The following is a 17,383-nucleotide window of genomic DNA, read 5'->3' as shown; positions in this document are numbered from 1 at the left end:
GGCAGGAGCTGTGTGACTGCACAGAGGAGCAGAGCTCTGGGAGCTGTGGAGCACATGTCCATAGAAGGCAGGCTGGGAGCAAACTAGCACACAGCTAGGTGGGATCAGGGGAGTACAACCTGCCAAGGCACCACACTGAGGAGTCACTTGGCAGCATAAATGCATCCCATTCTCAAGCATTACATAAAATCTGCCACAAAGCCAGTGTCACACTTCATCAAACACATTTTTGTTTGAACTCACAAGTCAGAAAATTTTATAAAATAATGTACAAGGCAAGATTACAAGGGATTACTTTGGAGATTTTGTAGCTGTTTAATTCTACACTCTCCGAGGAAAAAGATTCTTTCCCTTGCTGGAAATATCAGAATTCCATTTTCTGCAAGCAAAGCTTCCCAGAGCAACAACAGAAACTCTTGGAGAGCCTGGTCTAAAAGGATCTCAGTGCCATCATGTAGGGTAAGACACAATCCATGCACTCTTTTTCAGAACTGCATCAAATTTTGGGCTAAAGTGGCCAGTTCTGAAAACATCCACATTAGGCTCCAACTTGAAGAAGTTGTCAAAGTTCACTTACAACCTGGGCACTTTTGCAATGCCTATGTGGAAGGGGGAAATTGAAGTCCTCTCTCCAGTTACTGCCTACTTGGAAGGATGGTAACAAGTTTTCTTGAGATTTGGCAGCCATTACCAAACAAAAAGCACCGAGTGCTTGACAGACAGCCCTGGCCTCTCTCTGAAGCAGGCTCCCATCAAGACCCTGTTTCCTGGAAAAACCTGCTCCTCATCTGAGATACAAGCAATGCAGACTCCACGTGATTCCATGCACTGGGGACAGGGAAAGCAAAACTAAATCCTCTGAGATTCTGTCCTTTGTCCCATGGAGGACTGGTCCCTTTAGGAGCCAGTGATGAGGAGGACAAGAAAGGCTGCTCAGATGGGAAAGGGAGAGGTGGAAGAATCAGTTCTCACTGAACTGCTGAGAGGCAGTCCAATACTTGGTCCCAGAAATAATTATTTATACTTATTAAAGTAATTATTACTACACCCTATTATAAGGGACCCATTTAAACCACAAGTAAACAGTCTACAGGAGCACCTGCAGGAAAGGATCAAGCTCAAAGGTGAAACTCCAGGTCAGGACCTATTTTATTTTCTCATGGGTTTCAGTTTCCTTTTTTTGTTTGTATTTAAATAAAGGCTACATTTTTGCCAGGTTGAACACATTATTCCACACTGCAGCATTCAAAGCACAATGCATCACTTAGATGTAATTCCCCACACTCCCCCACATTTTCCCATGTTTGTTTTACTCACTATCCCATCAAAAGTTTTGTTCTCTTACCTTTATTACTTCTGGGGCCTGCTGAATTGAAGCTGGAACAGAGTCTCTGGAGGCAGCCCCAGCATGGCTTTTTTGCCCTGCAAGCAGGGACTGTGAAGGAGTTGCTAAAGTTTCCTGGAGAATTTGCATCACTTCCCTCTCCTTGGACAAACTTCCCTTGCCACTCTGGAATTCCACCAGCTCCTGGGCAAAGTCCTCAATGCTTCCCAGGATACGCAGTAGAAGGGCTTTGTCATCCTCTTCCATTTTATGGCCGTTGGTTTCCATGATTTTTGACAAAGAAGAAGGGGGATCAGCAGGTTTACTTTTGGGTTCCAGGGCCAGAGCTGGAGCCTGCCTACCCTGCCTGCCAGACACCTGCAGTGAGGCAGGCTCACCCTCCTTCCCACAGGGTTCCCTCAGAGTATTCTGCATTTTCTGTGAGAAGCTCTCCAAGTCCAGCAGCAGTTTGTCTATCTCCTCCTTGTCCACCCTGCTGCATGTCTGGGCTCCTTTGGGGACAGCAGCTTGGGCACCAGGCAGCACAGGGTCAGACACTGGTTTTAAAGGAGCAGTTTGCTCGGGAGCATCTCCCGCCCTGGCCCGCTCTGCTTTAGCATCAGCAGCCAGGTCTGAGCCAGCAGCTCGCTGGTAGCTGTGCTCCAGGCTCTGCCAGCCCCCCTTCTGCCCTGCCTTCTTCTCTGTCCCTGCTGCTCTGTCCCCATCAGACTCCTCCTCGATGTACAGCGCCTCGGTGGCAGGCGTGCAGGGGCTCGGGGCTGCTGGCTGAGGTAGAGCATCTTTCACAGCTGCTCTCCCGCTGCTCTCTGGAGGGACAGCGGGCAGGGAGCTGGAGGTGAAGCTCACAGTGCCAGTCTGGATGGACTGGGAGGTGCTTGTCACCTCACCCTGACCTGGGAGAGCGAGAGGAACTGCACTTGAGGATGGCAGCTGAATGATATCTTCATACCTGGGCGGCTGCTCATCACCAAATACCGGGGGAAAGGGAGTTTGCTGCAAGCCATGGAAACAGTTCATCAGCTCTGCCCAGTCACTCGATTCCCTCTGCCCTGCTGTCCTCAGCTCAAAGGGCAGCTTTTTCAGGTAGGAAGAAAATCTTGTCATCAGATTCATGTATATCCTCTCTGAATTAGCCAGGGGATCATTGCTGCTCCCTCCACCAACAACATCTGCAGATTTCTTCTTGATGCAGTGCTTGATTATGTCCGTGCACTTTTTCAAATCCTCTGAGCACTTGAGCAGGATGTCCAGGCACACCTTAATATCCCCTCCAGAAGAACCATCTAGCTTGTGTTTTTCTAAAATCTGGGTAATGAAGTTTTCTTCAGGGAAGGAATGAGGGCAGAAGGGAACCACAGGATTCATGGTGACTTCTGAAGCATCACTGCTCTCCTGCCATTTCTCCACAGGTGAGGGGCTCTGCAAAAAGCCACATGGAGGGCAGTTCTCATCATTGTTAAAGTGCCCATAAATCAAGTCAAAATCAAAGGATCGTCTGCTGAAAGATTCTGACCGAACTTTCCTTCCTTTTCTGTAAGCCACATGACTGGAAGAGTTTTTGAGCTTTTCAAAGGAGAATTCCTTTATTTTACCACTGGCAAGGTTTATTGCCTCACCAGTAATGTCTTTTAAACTGCTGGAAGCTTGCACTGAAAAGCCTTTCTTGATTCTTGGATTATTTGGGAGGATTTGGTGATAGTCCTCATTTCCAGCCAAGGCAAGACCATTTTCAGGAACAGGAATTTTATGGTCCAGGTTGGCATCTTGGACACTGAGCTCTGCACAGACATTGTGGTGAGGAACTATGCAGGTGAGTCCCTGTCTGAGGAGCTGGCAGGAGCCTGTGCAGTAGTGCACAGTGTGCTGGGAGTGCTGCTCCACCAGCACACTGCTGTAGCAGTTCACTGAAGTCACCATCAGCCTGTAGCTCGCTGCCATAGCACACACCACGCTGGGAAGTGAGGCTGCAAAACTCACCATGAACTTCACAGGGAGAAGCTCACTTTTCACAGCCACACCAGATTGGATGAAAACATTCAAATGTCAATTGGAAACATCCAAACTGTGTGAGGAGCTACTGCCTTGGAAAGCCCTGGAGAAGTCTGGAGTGGTTTCAGCAGTACAGTTACAGCAACTAGTGCAACTTGCATATGGTTTAACTTAAGGCACCTCGATGCTCATATTCCATGCTCAGCAGAGGGGCAGCACGAGCTGCTCCATTTCCAATGGTCCAGGTAGCTTCTCCAGCAGAGGCCATAAAATCCAGCCAGTTTTAAGGCAGAAATGACAAGTCAGCAATTTCTGTTTGACCCTTTTTCTCTCTTTTTGGGTGGGTCAGTAAAAGGTAGATAATCCAGTAGCATATGCAGAGAAAGAATCCACAGTGTACTTGGGAGATTCCTCTCTCACACTGGTGACACAGGTCCCTGCAACAGAAATAAAGGTGACAGTCATTATGATTGCCATGTATTGTGCAGCCTTGTCTACTACCAAACATCTGGCACCAGACAGAACAAGCAGCACACAGGCCTGCACAGAACAGAGTAGGCTGATAGTCTTCTTTCACTCAGATCTACCATATAAGAGCAGTGCTGAAGAGCTGGCCTATATTTATACACAGGCTGTCTGTGTGCTGCCATTTTAACAGCTCTATTTTAGCCACTCATTAATTTTTTTCAGACTTGCTTTTTTTCCTCTCCAGACCGAGCAAAACAATACCTTTAATTCTAATAGAGCAAAACATTTTGATCCTGTTGTGAATTTCTGCCTTTTGTTTTCCAAGGCTCTAAAGATAAGGCAAAGGGCAGTAGAGAAAAGCACTTTCAGGATTTCCAAGCTCTCTGGATTATAAAAAGCTGCAAAAAGCCTGCAGCAAAGTAGCTGAATGCCTCTAAGAATGCAGTCTTTAGTAAAGGCCACATTGGCTTCCATTAGCCTTCACCAAGGTCTCTGGGACCATAGCAATATATTTTAAGGAGGAATAACTGTTGCTCTTACAACCCATAAATAGCAGCGTATTTAATGCAGTAAGTCCACTGCTGTAGACATTGAGGATAGTAACATTTGTATAAAGGTTAAGCCTATGAAAACTAGGAATTGAGTGTTTTACACTTGGCAGTCATTTCCAGCTGCATTTCCTATCATCATGGTCAGAACTGCACCAGAAAAAAACTCAAAAGCTGTTTAACTTTGTTATGAAAAAAAGCAAATCTCAGATTTAAGGGTCTTGAATTTTAGACATTGCCTCATCTTTCTTTAATACATGAACAATCAAATGAAAACACCCCAGTGAAATTCTGAGCACCCTCTATTCCTGTACAAACAGAAATCTATTTAATAAAACATTATTATATCACACAGCTAAGTCACTCCACAGCACGGGTTTATTTTGGTTTCTTCAAAGGCAAATATCCAACACTGTGAAAGGCCAGGCCTGCACCTGATGAAAGCACTGCCATCCCCACAGTTCCATCCCATAACTTAGCTCAAAGCCTGGACAAACATAGCCCACACAAGGCAAGTCCCCTAAGAGTCTGGTGCTGTTGTAATTACCTAATTACCCAGTGGGGAGAGCACAAGTCTAAATGTTCACATTTTACATATTTTAAAGCCTTAATTTAAAATTGAGAAGCACTGATTCAGGAGTGTCCGATGGAATTTGTGATGTGCCACGTCTGCTCACTGCAGTTATGTGGAGTGGAACAGGTAAAGAGCCCTTCCCACATTGTTCTTTGGATTATATGAGGCATTGAAAAGATTGCATTCAGGACAGAGAGCTAACTGCCACGCTGGGCTCTGTAACAGGCTGCCACCTGCCCATCCCAGCTGCAGGCCAAGCAGTTCCTCAGCTCCTCCTGTCCCAGCCTGCCCCCCTCCACACCCACTGGCACTGCCCCAAAGCCCCTCCGGCACGGGAGGGCCCTCCTGAGGGATGAGCAGAGGTATGAGGTGTGCCCCTTGCCAGGGAACAGCAGGGGCACCAGCTGTGCCCCATCCCCAGGGAACAGCAGTGGCACCAGCTGTGCCCCTTGCCAGGGAACAGCAGTGGCACCAGCTGTGCCCCTTCCCCAGGGAACAGCAGTGGCACCAGCTGTGCCCCTTCCCCAGGGAACAGCAGTGGCACCAGCTGTGCCCCTTCCCCGGGAACAGCAGTGGCACCAGCTGTGCCCCTTCCCCAGGGAACAGCAGTGGCACCAGCTGTGCCCCTTCCCCGGGAACAGCAGTGGCACCAGCTGTGCCCCTTGCCAGGGAACAGCAGTGGCACCAGCTGTGCCCCCTGCCCTGGGAACAGCAGTGGCACCAGCTGTGCCCCCTGCCCTGGGAACAGCAGTGGCACCAGCTGTGCCCCTTCCCCAGGGAACAGCAGTGGCACCAGCTGTGCCCCTTGCCCTGGATGAGCTGTGGCACCAGCTGTGCCCCTTGCCAAGGAACAGCACAGGTACCAGCTGTGCCCCAGGCACTGCAGTGAGTCAGGGTGCTGGTGGAGAAAGGGCATGCACAGAACCCTTTTCACACCCTGAGGTGCTCACACCATCACTCACAAAGCCAGGGAACAACTCTTCACACCCTCCACTCACTCCTCTCAGGCTTCACTGCCTCGTGTGCTGAACCCTCTGCTGAATCAGAGCCCAAATTTAACAAGGCCTATTGGCTCCCCAATGCCTTCATGGGCTCTGTCAGGCACCTCATGCTAGGCCTCCAAAAGTCCACTGATCCAAGGACTCCCTTCAACACATCAGGGTAAGAGGTCTGCTGCTTTTCCTTTTCTGAGCCTCCATCAACTTCAGACAAGCCTTCTGGCATTTCCTGAAATGACTGCTATATAATATTTAGAGAAAGGAGAGGCCCTCAGGACAGCAAGTTTGAGGAAGAATTAATATTCCCTCTCAAAAAGCATAGGACTTCCTGAGGGCTCCTTCCTCCCTCTGTGTCATACACAGCAAGGACAGACTGGTCTTCTTTTAGCAGCAAAGAACAGTTTGGGTTTATACCTAATTTGGGCAATAATTACATCTTGATTAAGTTATTTCTTAATTAGAGTAATAATGGATTACTCACTGTCTCCTCCTCTGTCACTCCAAGGGTAGTTTCCTCCCACCACTGACTAAGCCGGTTTCTCTAATTCTTTAAGCCACCTTCAAGCAATGAAGTTTTTGTGTCTGTAAGGTTATTCCTCCAAGGAAAAGGTCTCCTAGATTCCCAACCTAAATGGACTCTTTTTTTTTGTTGTTATTGTTCAACTTTGTATTGCCAGCTGTGCCCAATAACAACTTCAGGTGTTTATGCAATGATTGCTGCACTCTCTAATTCCTTTCCAGTTTGCCTGTATTCCTCTGGTACTATCACAAACAAACACAATGCAAACACAAATCTGCCCAGGCCAACACAAGGATTGCTGCCTCCTGCCTCTGCTGTCAGCACCTTTTACTGCTGCTCTGAGGAGGAAGTAATCAAACAATCAATACAAAACCCCAGTATCCTCTTTCCTACCATACTAACTAAAGTCTTTTCAGTAATTATTCACTAATTGCTTTATTGTCACTGTCTGCAGAAACATGCTCAGGTTATTCAAGGGCTGGAGCAGCACAAATCCTTCCAGATGCAGAGTAGAAATTTCTCTCCTTTCCCACTGCCTTGCCCAAGGTAGGACATGCTCAGCTTGCAGCTTTATTTGAATGTGATCCCCTGAACATGATCCAGCATGCAAACCCAGGCAGGACAAAGCCTGAGAGAGGAGCATCCCTGTTTTCACATCTGGGAACGTGGCCTCAAACCGAGCTTCAGTTGTGACTCTTGGTGGGTGACTAAAATCTACTATTTATAATAGAATGAAAAGACCAAATGCATCAAGAAACTTTACTTAGCTCTTTCCAGGCTGCAACTTCATTCCAGTTTGACTCTAGAGCAGCCCCCAGTTCAGAACCACTGCAGAAAGTTCTGTAACTAGGATTGCTGCCACAAAACCAGCCCAGCCCCGGGGACACAGGACTGGCTCCACAACACAAACTGTGAATGAATGGTGCTTCTTGTGTGACTGCAGAATAATGCTTTATGTCTGTCCTATCTCTGCAAGATGACATGAATTACTTTCCAAAGGAAAAAATTATTGCAGATACTAATTATATAAAAGGTTATTCCACAAGACACACAAGCAATTCTATTCATGCAAAGATTATGCAGAAGTTAAAGAATTCAACAATGACAATCTGTTCAGATTGGGACTGTCAGCCAGCACTTGCAAACTGAAGTCTAGAAAGCTACAGGACAGGGCTCCAATACCTCTCAAAGTCTCTAACTCACCAAAAGTCTTCTTGAACCCTTATCTGCAGCACTAGCAACAGGAGGTAGAAGCCACCACAACACAGTATTGATTCAGCCAGCCTTCCTGCACCAGGACATGGCCTGAGCATCACTGGGGAGCTGCTCATTTCTAGTGGAAGGTGTGGTAGGACCAACCCTCCAGTTTGGTACTCTTGCAAAAGAAAACCAAGACAGAACAACTGGATTGTCATTTGGACAGTCACCAGTATAGCCTCAGTTGTATCACCATGCCTGTGTAATCAGGTGTCAGGTCTTACTCCCTTAGAAGGGCTTGTGGTATGAAAAAGCAGCATTTAACTGTATCTTCTTATTTAGAAATGATTGGGTTTTGTTTAGAATTTACTGAGCAAAGCAGATTTGGGAGCAAGCTATATGGATTATAGAAGAAAAAAAAGCAGGCAAACAACAAAGTAATGTTTCTTTCCAAGAAATTTTTGTAACAAATCCAGTTCTGATGAATTAAGTGGAAATTTTACAACCAGACACTTAATAAATTATTTTGGATCACAAAGGAACTGATTAACAACTCGCCCTCACTTGCACAACTTTTTGCTTCTCAAAAAGGAACAGGAGATTAAAATGAGTAACTTTTCTTTCTATGCTGAAGAAGTTCAGAAGAAAAAAAAAAAAGAGTTGTTCCTTTGTCCCGTACTTCTTATATATTTACAATTTATAATATTTTGATATGCATAATGGCAACAGAACTATTTTCTATGTAGGACTTAGGTGGGAAGTGCAATTTTTCAGTCCTCAGGAGCAGCAGAAACTTGATGCACATGCACACATTTCAGGGACAGGAGAAGAAACCACTCACAACTGCATCTGCACAGTTTGGGGATTACAGGGGCTTACACCACTGACACTGGCCCTGCAACCTGAGCCTTTAGAAGCTTTATTTCTGAAAGGTTTTAGCTACAAGCTATCTCATGTTTTAGAAACTGCAACAATCTGTGATGGCTACAAATCCCAGATTGCCTCATAACCCCAGTTCGACGACCTGACCTACTCAAAGCAAGCACTTCTATTTGAACCACAGGACACTTCCTCATATTCTCAAGTGCTTCAGTATTTAATTACACACATTCTAGAAAAAGAGTCATCATTTCCCACTGAAGTACGTTCAACATCAGGTTCCACAAACAGCTATCCCACTTTCTTATGCTAAATTAAAAGAGCTTTCAGGAAGACAAATTACTTCACCTACAAGTACTAACACAGTATAATCAAATCACCTCTTAGCATTTTCCAGGAGTGCCAGAGAGTCTGAGAGATATCTTCAGTCATTGCTATAAATCTTTATCTGAGTTCTGTCTGTAACTTACTATTGTTCTTACAAAACCATGGCAGAGGTGGGATTCATCTCACCTACAGAGCCATGAAGTGTTTGGTGCTGTCTGTATGCAATGCAGATAGGGAGGCACCTCAAAAACAAAGATCATCCCAATGAGTTTAACAATCTAGTTTTGACATGATGAGTTACATTAGATGAATCCCATCCTTCAGGATTACACAAAAACACAGGAAAAACCACTTCTGTCTCCAACAGTGGTTAAATGGCAATGCTCAAGAGGCAGTATCAGAAAAACATTCTGAATTTCCTAGGAGTATTCTCCTGGTCTCCAACTGCTCCCAGTTCATGAGAACTGTGAAGCTGGATGTGGTTTGTGTGTACTCTACTAACCTTTGCAGGATTTCTCTCCTATTTCTTCCATGAGCACCCTTGGATTCAACAAAAATTTTTTGCATCCTGAGCATCTTTTGACAAGACATTCTACCGTCCACCACCCCTTTCCACCCTGTCACTCAGCAGCTTCAGTATGGCAAGATCTTTTACTGAGACACTGCACAAACACTGTAACTCCATGTACATTGTCCACAGCATTCCCAAATGTACAGAACTCCATGTCATCCCTCTGCCTTCTTACTCAGTTCTCCCAGTGCAGAATCCACTTTGCACCTCTAAGCATTCCCACCACCCCTCTCATAAGCTTTTCTGGTTCAATTACACACTTTAAGACACAGGAACCCAAAGTGGGCAGAGCATTCAGGAAAGATGAGAAGCACGAGCAGAAATGAATTTTTGAGCTGCCTTTCAAAAAATCAGCATTATCCCTATATAGTGTTTTCCCCTTTCCAGCCCCACTGCTTTCAGATAATGTATTCCCAAGTGTCTGCTCTCATAACCACCTGGGTTAGCTCACTCTGTCCTTCTTCCTACTTGTCTTCCACGAGGAAATAAAGATACTATTGTCCTTTGTAAAATGCTCAGAGATCTACTGAGAGAACACTCGATTCAAGAGGAAGGTGCTCACTTTTAGAGATCAATATTTTCATGTAGCCTCAGAAAAAAGGTTCAGAGATGGGCAGCAATAATGACCCAGAGGTCTTGAACAGCTATTCTGTGAGGAATGATGGAGCAGGACCAGGCACTTCAGAATGGAAGAGAGGTGACTTCAGAGAAATAGAAATCTCCAAAGTCATGAATGGCATGGAAAGGGCAGAGAGGGTCTGACTGCTCACCTACTCCTCAGCACAAGAACCAGCTGGTCAGTGCCCCAAGAAGCAGGGTAAAACAAGCACACACATGCAGCAAACCTGGGAAATGTCTCCTCAAAGGATGCCATGCACCCAGAAAGGTTCTGGGCAGCTGAGGAGCCGTGGTTTTATACCTCCTCTGTCAAAAGCCACCACCTTTTTCATGGGTGCCATTTGACACCCTTTAATTCTAGCTGTGCTTGGGTGGCAAAAAAACAGGGATATTCCCATGGCTGCAGATTTCTATCCTAATCCTTCCTACTTCCAAACATGTAATTTCCACACTAAGTTCCAGTTTATTTGGTTACTCTTTTTACAAAAGCTCTTCAGTCATATGTTTTTCTGTAATATTAACTACAACTCTTTGGAGAGGGGAGAATGTCTGCCCCTACCTTTGGGAGGGTATGTTATTCATTACACAGAAACACTATGGATTTACACCGTGGCATGCTGGTTTGCTCCCTCTTCTTCTCCTAGAGATGACATTTCTATTTGCATTTTTTGTTGTTTTTGACTGCTGCTGAGCGAGTTTCACAGAGCCTTATCTGCATTACTTAAAAGATCTCTTTCTTGAATGGCACAGATTCTCGTGAGCTCATCACTGCACAGGGAGTTGTTTATCCCTTGTGCACATTAGTTTATATCTGCTGGTATCAAGTCCCTACAACCAAGTACTGTGAGAACTTTCTGCAACTGCAGCCAGCTTTTGTTTCTGCTACCCTCCTTCTGTGATTTTCAGCATATACTGTTTCTTCATTACTCAGCCTCTCTCCCAGGCCATTTATAACGTGGTTTAACAACACAAGCCTTAACATGGATCCCGCCAGGAGTGAAGGGTGATCACTCTTCCCTAGAAAAGCTGACAGTCCTTCCTAGGCTTTAACCAGGTATTCATTACTGAGAAAGCTGCACTGCTGCTCCATGGCACTTCATTTCCTTTAAGGAGCATTAACAAAGTCCTTTGTTAATCTCTCTGAAAACACAGACACAGCAGATTATTTGCTTGTTTGTCTCTCATGCCTTCTTGTCCAAGAGCTCCAGACCATCAAACTTTACCAGCTGTATCTGGACTCCAGCATTCCTGCAGTGACCCATGGAGGTCACTGCAATGGGAACACTTACCAAGGCAGGCTTCCAAGCAGACATGACCTTGAGCCTCACTGTCCGTGGCAGGACCATTAACACTGCTCTGCAGTCACTGTGCATTCAGAGAAGTCAGTTTTTACACTGAGAAATCTGTTTTGCTACATTTACCCTAAAGAAAAATAATCACCCAACATTAACTTAAATACAACCTCTCCACATTCACAGCAGCAATATAAGGCAAGCCCACCACCCAAAAATATCTGGGCTAATATCAATAGTAATAGTATTCACTGATTTTTAAAAATAAACCTGGGAGTAGACCATAACCTATAGTTCTAAGATACTGTCCTGCAGTTAGTGAATGTAATATTATTCAGTGTAACCCCTCCAGGTTAAGTGACAGGGTTATCTAATACTCCAGGGCCTCCATCCCCTTCACAAACAGCAGCACAGAGTCCCTGAACACGAGCACACCAGAAACTGCTGCAGAGCACCAGAGCACAGGCTGTGCACAGCTTGTCACTGGGGGTGGCAGCTGGGAAGGAGAGGAGTTAACAGTACCAGGAAAGATGTCACCCTTTTCAGCTTTTCTGAAATACCTTTCTTCAACTTTCCATTTGCACAGTCTTGGAACTGAAAGTGACCAGACAGGAATTTGTGCCCCATGAGACTGGTTTCCAGTTAGATGAGACAGCAAGAGACTAAAAGCTCACGCGATTTTTCCACGTAACGCCAGCCTGTTACACAGAAATCCTTTGCCAACTAATTATTGTTCCAGCCCCATGTCTGTGTAGACCCAATCTTGCTCACTTAGAAGGACCCAAATACACTCACAAACATGCTGAAGAAGAAAAATTAACGCCTGAGCTCTGACACACTGACAGAAAATAAGGTGACCAACCAGTAAAACACTGGAGGTGAACAAGCTTCAAAAGCACATAATTAGCAAGGCTCAGGGCAGAGGTCAGAAAGCCTGCTTGATTAAGTAATGTGTCTCCTGGCTGCTTATAACCGTATATGGAAAGAGATAATTTCATATAGCAAGATAAATTTATTGTCCCTGGAATGTTAATTCAGTATTAAGAGTATCCATTCACTTTACACGAATTAAAGTGATTTTATTTAAGTGTTAAAATAACAAAGGAAGATTTGTGTCCAACACAGCATTCCCTTGGTCATTAACTTCTGCTGACACTGAGGTTACAATTTACAGATTCCCTGAAACCATTTTTGGAAACTTACTTGGAAGTTAAATTTCTCCTGTAGCAGAGTAGCCATCTGCTAGTGGTCTGCAGAATAAATACACTTTTAATTTGATAACAAGTAAAACAAAACAATTGTTTTCATTTATTACCCATCTATTCAGAGCTCATGCATTTCTCATTGCTTGAGATATCCAACTTCTTCAGGTCTTACATGTATCACATTGGAGTCACTTAAACCCTCAGGCATCCAAAATTTTGGGTAAAATTCTCTTTGTCTGAGGTGACAGCCCATTTCTCCAGGGCAGCCTCAGTTCCCAGCCCATATCTGGCCCCAGCTGGAGCACTACTACAGCTATTCCATGGGTCAGCAGCAAGCACAGTGACACAGAAAAGCTCCAGCTCTGCTGCACTCCCCCTCTCCTCTGAGGCACAGCCCCAGGTGCTGCCATTCCCAGCAGCCATACCTTCCACAAGCCCATTCCTGCAGCCTCCATCTCCCACTGGCAACAGCAGCGGCTGTCGAAATGCAACAAATTTCACCAAAAGGTGCAGCATGTCCTGGCATTCAACAAGTCTGGCACTGCTACAGATTTTTGTGCCTGTGCCTTCGATAAGCCACCCCAGAGGCACAGAGCAGTGTGCTCAAAGCAATGCACAGTTTAAGGGAGCATAACTTTTCTGGCCTCCATCCTCTACCAAGGAAAACTAAAGGTGTTTTAGCCTGACATCCCAGTAAGATTAGGAAATCATTTCTCCTGTGTCTTTATTAACCCAGGGAGATTTACAAAACAGCAATGAAGCAAAGAGAATTTCCATTAACTTCTCTCTTTGCCCTGTGTATTTAAATAGAAGCAGATTTAAAAGAAAAGCAATACAAACAGGAAAAAAAAAACAAACAGAAAACCAGATAGATGTAAAGATTACCTCACTTTAAGTGGACAGCCGTGTTCACATTTGTGAAGCTGCATATTCATTAAAATGGAGTCATTTTTAACTAGAACTTGTGTTTTACATGTATGACCTCAGGTATTGCCTCCTGCACCCTACCCACACACTATTCTGCGGTCAGAATTACTCATTTCTCCACCAGCAGAATATTTGCATGCTAATCAAACACTGATTAATTGTTAATGTGGTTAATTACCAACATATTTTTCAATAATATTTTCCAGTATTATCCTCATTTTACTCTGCAAAGAGAATACATCTGTTTCTGGTGCTCGAGCCCTGATTTTCCAAAGTATGTGACATTAGGAAGTGTTTCATGTGGCCAAAGCAAAGCACCTGCTTAGTCACAACTGCCTTGGCAGTCCTAGCTCAGAAATTCCACAAACTAGACCCAGGGACATAAGCAGCAGAGGAAATACAACAGTGAATTCTGCTGGAAGAATCTTGTCCCATAACACACATGAAAACAGGTCTTTATGACAGCACTCAACTAAGTTAATTATGGATGAGAAATTTCCCCTCCTCCTGTAGTTCTACTTTGCTGTCCCATTTCTGACAGAATTGGAGCACACGATCTAAGCTCTAACTGAACCTTCAGGAGAAAGCCTGGTCTAACAGGGAAGAAAACAATGCAGTCATTTAAGTCAAATCAGTATTGGAAAACATTTACACAATGAAGGCAAAGCAGCTGTGTCCTGCACCAGGACACACCAAGTTCAGAGTTACTTCAAGGCAGGTTTTCTGTGTAATTCAAGGGCAGAGAAGCTCTCTATGGAGAACAGTCCTTACTAAAACCAGAAAACCACCAGCCAACACTCACCCCACCCATGAAAAAAAAAAGGGAAAACAAATTCCACCAGGCAGCATCATATTTATACCTCCAGGGCTGGCAGCAACGAGTGTCAGACCGCAGGGCTCCACCACAGAGCTTTCTGAACTGCCTGAGCCACATTATTCATCACCTGCTCCACAGGTTGCAGCTGAAGGAAATGAAATAGATGCTTTACCAGAAAATCTCTGCAGTGTTTGGCAGTCACACATCAGTCAGCTGTAATCTGAGGAGCTTTGCCCACAGCTACCTTTAACATTACACCTCTGAGTAAATTACAACTACAAAATAATATGATGCGACAGTGGTTGCAAAGGTCTAGGTAATGGAAACTGGCTGCGTGCCAGCAGGGAACTTCGACTTTCCTCCTTCATTTTCAGGCAAATATAAATCAGTTGCAACTGATACACAGTATTACCCTTTCCAGATATATAAATACTGGGAAAAAACCCAAACAACCCACCACTGTCTCATGCTTCAGTTTTTCAGAATCCAGCAGACATTAAGCACATAATTTTACATAACAAAGTCTAACAGTACTGACAATCTCCTTAAAGTTCTCACTAAAATAACCTCCCCCTACACAACCTGAGAGAGCAGACCTGCCAAGCTTGAGAGATTGACAAGAAAAAAACAAGAGAGAAGGTGACTTAAAGAAATGGTTATTCAATTTTCGGAAGAGTTATTTCCTGAAGCAGGCATCACGTCATGTGAGCTAAAGCCATGAGACCACCACCAAGAAAAAAGTGCCCTGCCTTGAACAGCAAGTGGGGGACCACCTGCCTCTGGAATCCCTCCCCAGCCCACATTTCTGCAAAGATGGGAGCATAGAGCAGCACACCTCCCAGGGTTTCCCTCTTCAGCAGGAAAAAGAGAGTTAATATAATTAGTCCCAGGCTTAAAAATATTTACATTACTTGAGACCAACGCAGTCTGATGACCTGCAGAGAGAATTACTCCGGCAGGAACACCTCCTTCATAAATCATTCCACTCGTTATTCAAACTCAGTTTCACAAGTTTATGCCCAACTTAATCTCGAATTCATCTGTCCGTGAACCAAGGAGTCTGGTAGCCAAAGCCGTTCCCTTTCTCGCTCATGAAGAAATACATCGGGGGAAAAAACTGAATCCTGCTTTCACGACCACGTATTCATTCACAGCTGCAGTGAAGATAATGGAAGGTCCAGCTACCCAGGGTACTGGGGCAAGTGCTCACAGAAAAAGAACAGCCTGAGGACTCCTCACCGGAGTTAACCTCCGGCTCTCAACAGCCAACACCTCCGGGCCGGGGACACGCTGTGCTCAGAACCTGCTACTCCGAAGCCCCTGGGGACAACTCTCCGGGGACAGCGCACAGCCCCGACCCGGGACACCACGGAGCCCCGGAGCTTCAATGCGTGTGGGGCGAGCATCGCCACCCGCGTTTGCCCGGCACTGCCGGCCCCCACCGCCCTCAGCACACCCCGCCCGACCCTCCAGGACCGAGCCAGCGCCCACAGCGGGACCCCCGCGCCGGCTCCTCATCCACGGACACAGCCCGGGCCCCCGCCGCCGGGCCGCGCGGGACCGACCCACTGCCCCAGACAGGGCGAGCCCCGGCCCCGGGCCCCGCCGCCCTCCTGCCCGCACGTACCCGCCGGGGCAGCGCCCCGTCCCGTCCCATGGCCAGCGCCGCTCCCGCCGCCGGGCGCGCTCCGCCGCCCGCCCCGGCCGCCCCTTCCGCACGGCCGGGCCCGCCCAGCGCCGCGGGCCGGGGGGGCGGGAGGAGGAGGCGGGTCCCGCCTCAGAGAGCCCCCGGGCCGCCTCACGGCCCGTCCGCGCCTCAGCCCCGCCTGCGGCTCTCCAATCATCGCGGACGGCGGGTTTTGTTTTTCCCGCAGGAACGCCACCGACGCCCTTATAGAATCACGGAATCGGCAAGGTTGGAAGAGACCTCCAAGATCACCGAGTCCGACCATGCACTGCCACTGTAACCCCTAAACCACATCAGCCAGCGCCACATCCAGACGCCTCTTGTACACCTCCACAGACCACGACTCCATCACCTACCTGCCAACCTATTCCAGTGCCTGGCCGCTCAAACAGTGAAATTCTTCTTCTAGTAGCTAATCTGAATCTCCCTTGTCTTGCCTTAGGGCCATTTCCTCCTGTCGTCTCTCTGCAGGCACGGCAGAGAGCGGCCCCACCTCACTACAGCCTCCTGTCAGCGACTTGTGCAGAGCAATGAGTTCCCCCCTGAGCCTTCAAAAAGCTAAACAAACCCAGCTCCCTCAGGTGTTCCTCATGGGACATGTTTTCTAGACCCTTCCCGAGCCTTGTTGCCTTTCTCTGGATATACCACAGCCCCTCAATATCCTTTTAGAGGTGAAGGGCCCAGAACTGAATGCAGTGCAGCCTCACCAATGCTGAGTACAGGGGAGGAATGACTTCCCTGGTCCTACTGGCTACAGTGCTCTTGACACAGGCCAGGATGCCACCGGCCTTCTTGGCCACACTGCTGGCTCATATCGAGCTGCTGTCCACCAGCCTCCAATTGTCCCTCCCTGCTGAGAAGCTCTCAAGCCACCCCTGCCCCAGACTGGAGCTGCAGGAGGTTGCTGTGATGATCCCAAGTGCAGGATGTGGCACTTGACCTTACTGAACCTCACATTGCTGTCCTCAGCCCTTTGATCGAGTCTGTCCAGGTCTCTCTGCAGAGCCTTCCTGCCCTTGAGCAACACTCTCAACCAGCCTGGTGTCATGTGCAAATTTACTGAGGGTTGCTTCATCTCTTCCTCCAGACAGCTTCCAGCCCTCATTGGCTGGAGGCCAACAATAGTGCCCTCCAGCAAAGCAGCATCCTCAGGCAAAAGGTACAAATTAAGAGGGAAAGAGCCCTGTTGGTGCAGCTGGAACAGGGAGGCAGCTGCAGTGCCTCAGCCAGAAACAGGCCCTGCGTTGGCAGCTGTGTTGCTGCACTGCAGATCATGTTGCAATCATCAGACACGATCTAGGGCAGGAGATGCCCAAAGACACCTGGGCACAGCTGCAGGTAAGCCATGTGATATTCAGGCCAGCCTCGTGAGGCCTTTTCCTAAGGGAGCTTTAGTCTTGTCTGGTTGCAGCAGCCCCTCC

At 46.8% G+C, this 17,383-nt stretch overlaps 1 protein-coding gene across 1 annotated transcript in view; it reads right to left on the bottom strand.

The window, feature by feature from the left end:
• Nucleotides 1-16,015, bottom strand: part of LOC129124591 (serine/threonine-protein phosphatase 2A regulatory subunit B'' subunit alpha) — a 50,490-nt gene extending 34,475 nt beyond the window's left edge. Inside the window, exons 1-2 of the mRNA XM_054639639.2 lie at nucleotides 15,903-16,015; nucleotides 1,346-3,771 (exon numbers count right to left, since the gene is read on the bottom strand). Coding sequence (XP_054495614.2) covers nucleotides 1,346-3,325 — 1,980 coding nt within the window. The 5' untranslated portion in view covers nucleotides 3,326-3,771; nucleotides 15,903-16,015. The remainder of the gene's footprint in view (nucleotides 1-1,345; nucleotides 3,772-15,902) is intronic.
• Between the last annotated feature and the right edge of the window lie 1,368 nt (nucleotides 16,016-17,383).

This window comes from Agelaius phoeniceus, chromosome 10, assembly GCF_051311805.1.
Source record: "Agelaius phoeniceus isolate bAgePho1 chromosome 10, bAgePho1.hap1, whole genome shotgun sequence".
In the NCBI taxonomy this organism is placed as follows: Eukaryota; Metazoa; Chordata; class Aves; order Passeriformes; family Icteridae; genus Agelaius; species Agelaius phoeniceus.
This window is presented reverse-complemented; position numbering and strand designations above follow the sequence as displayed.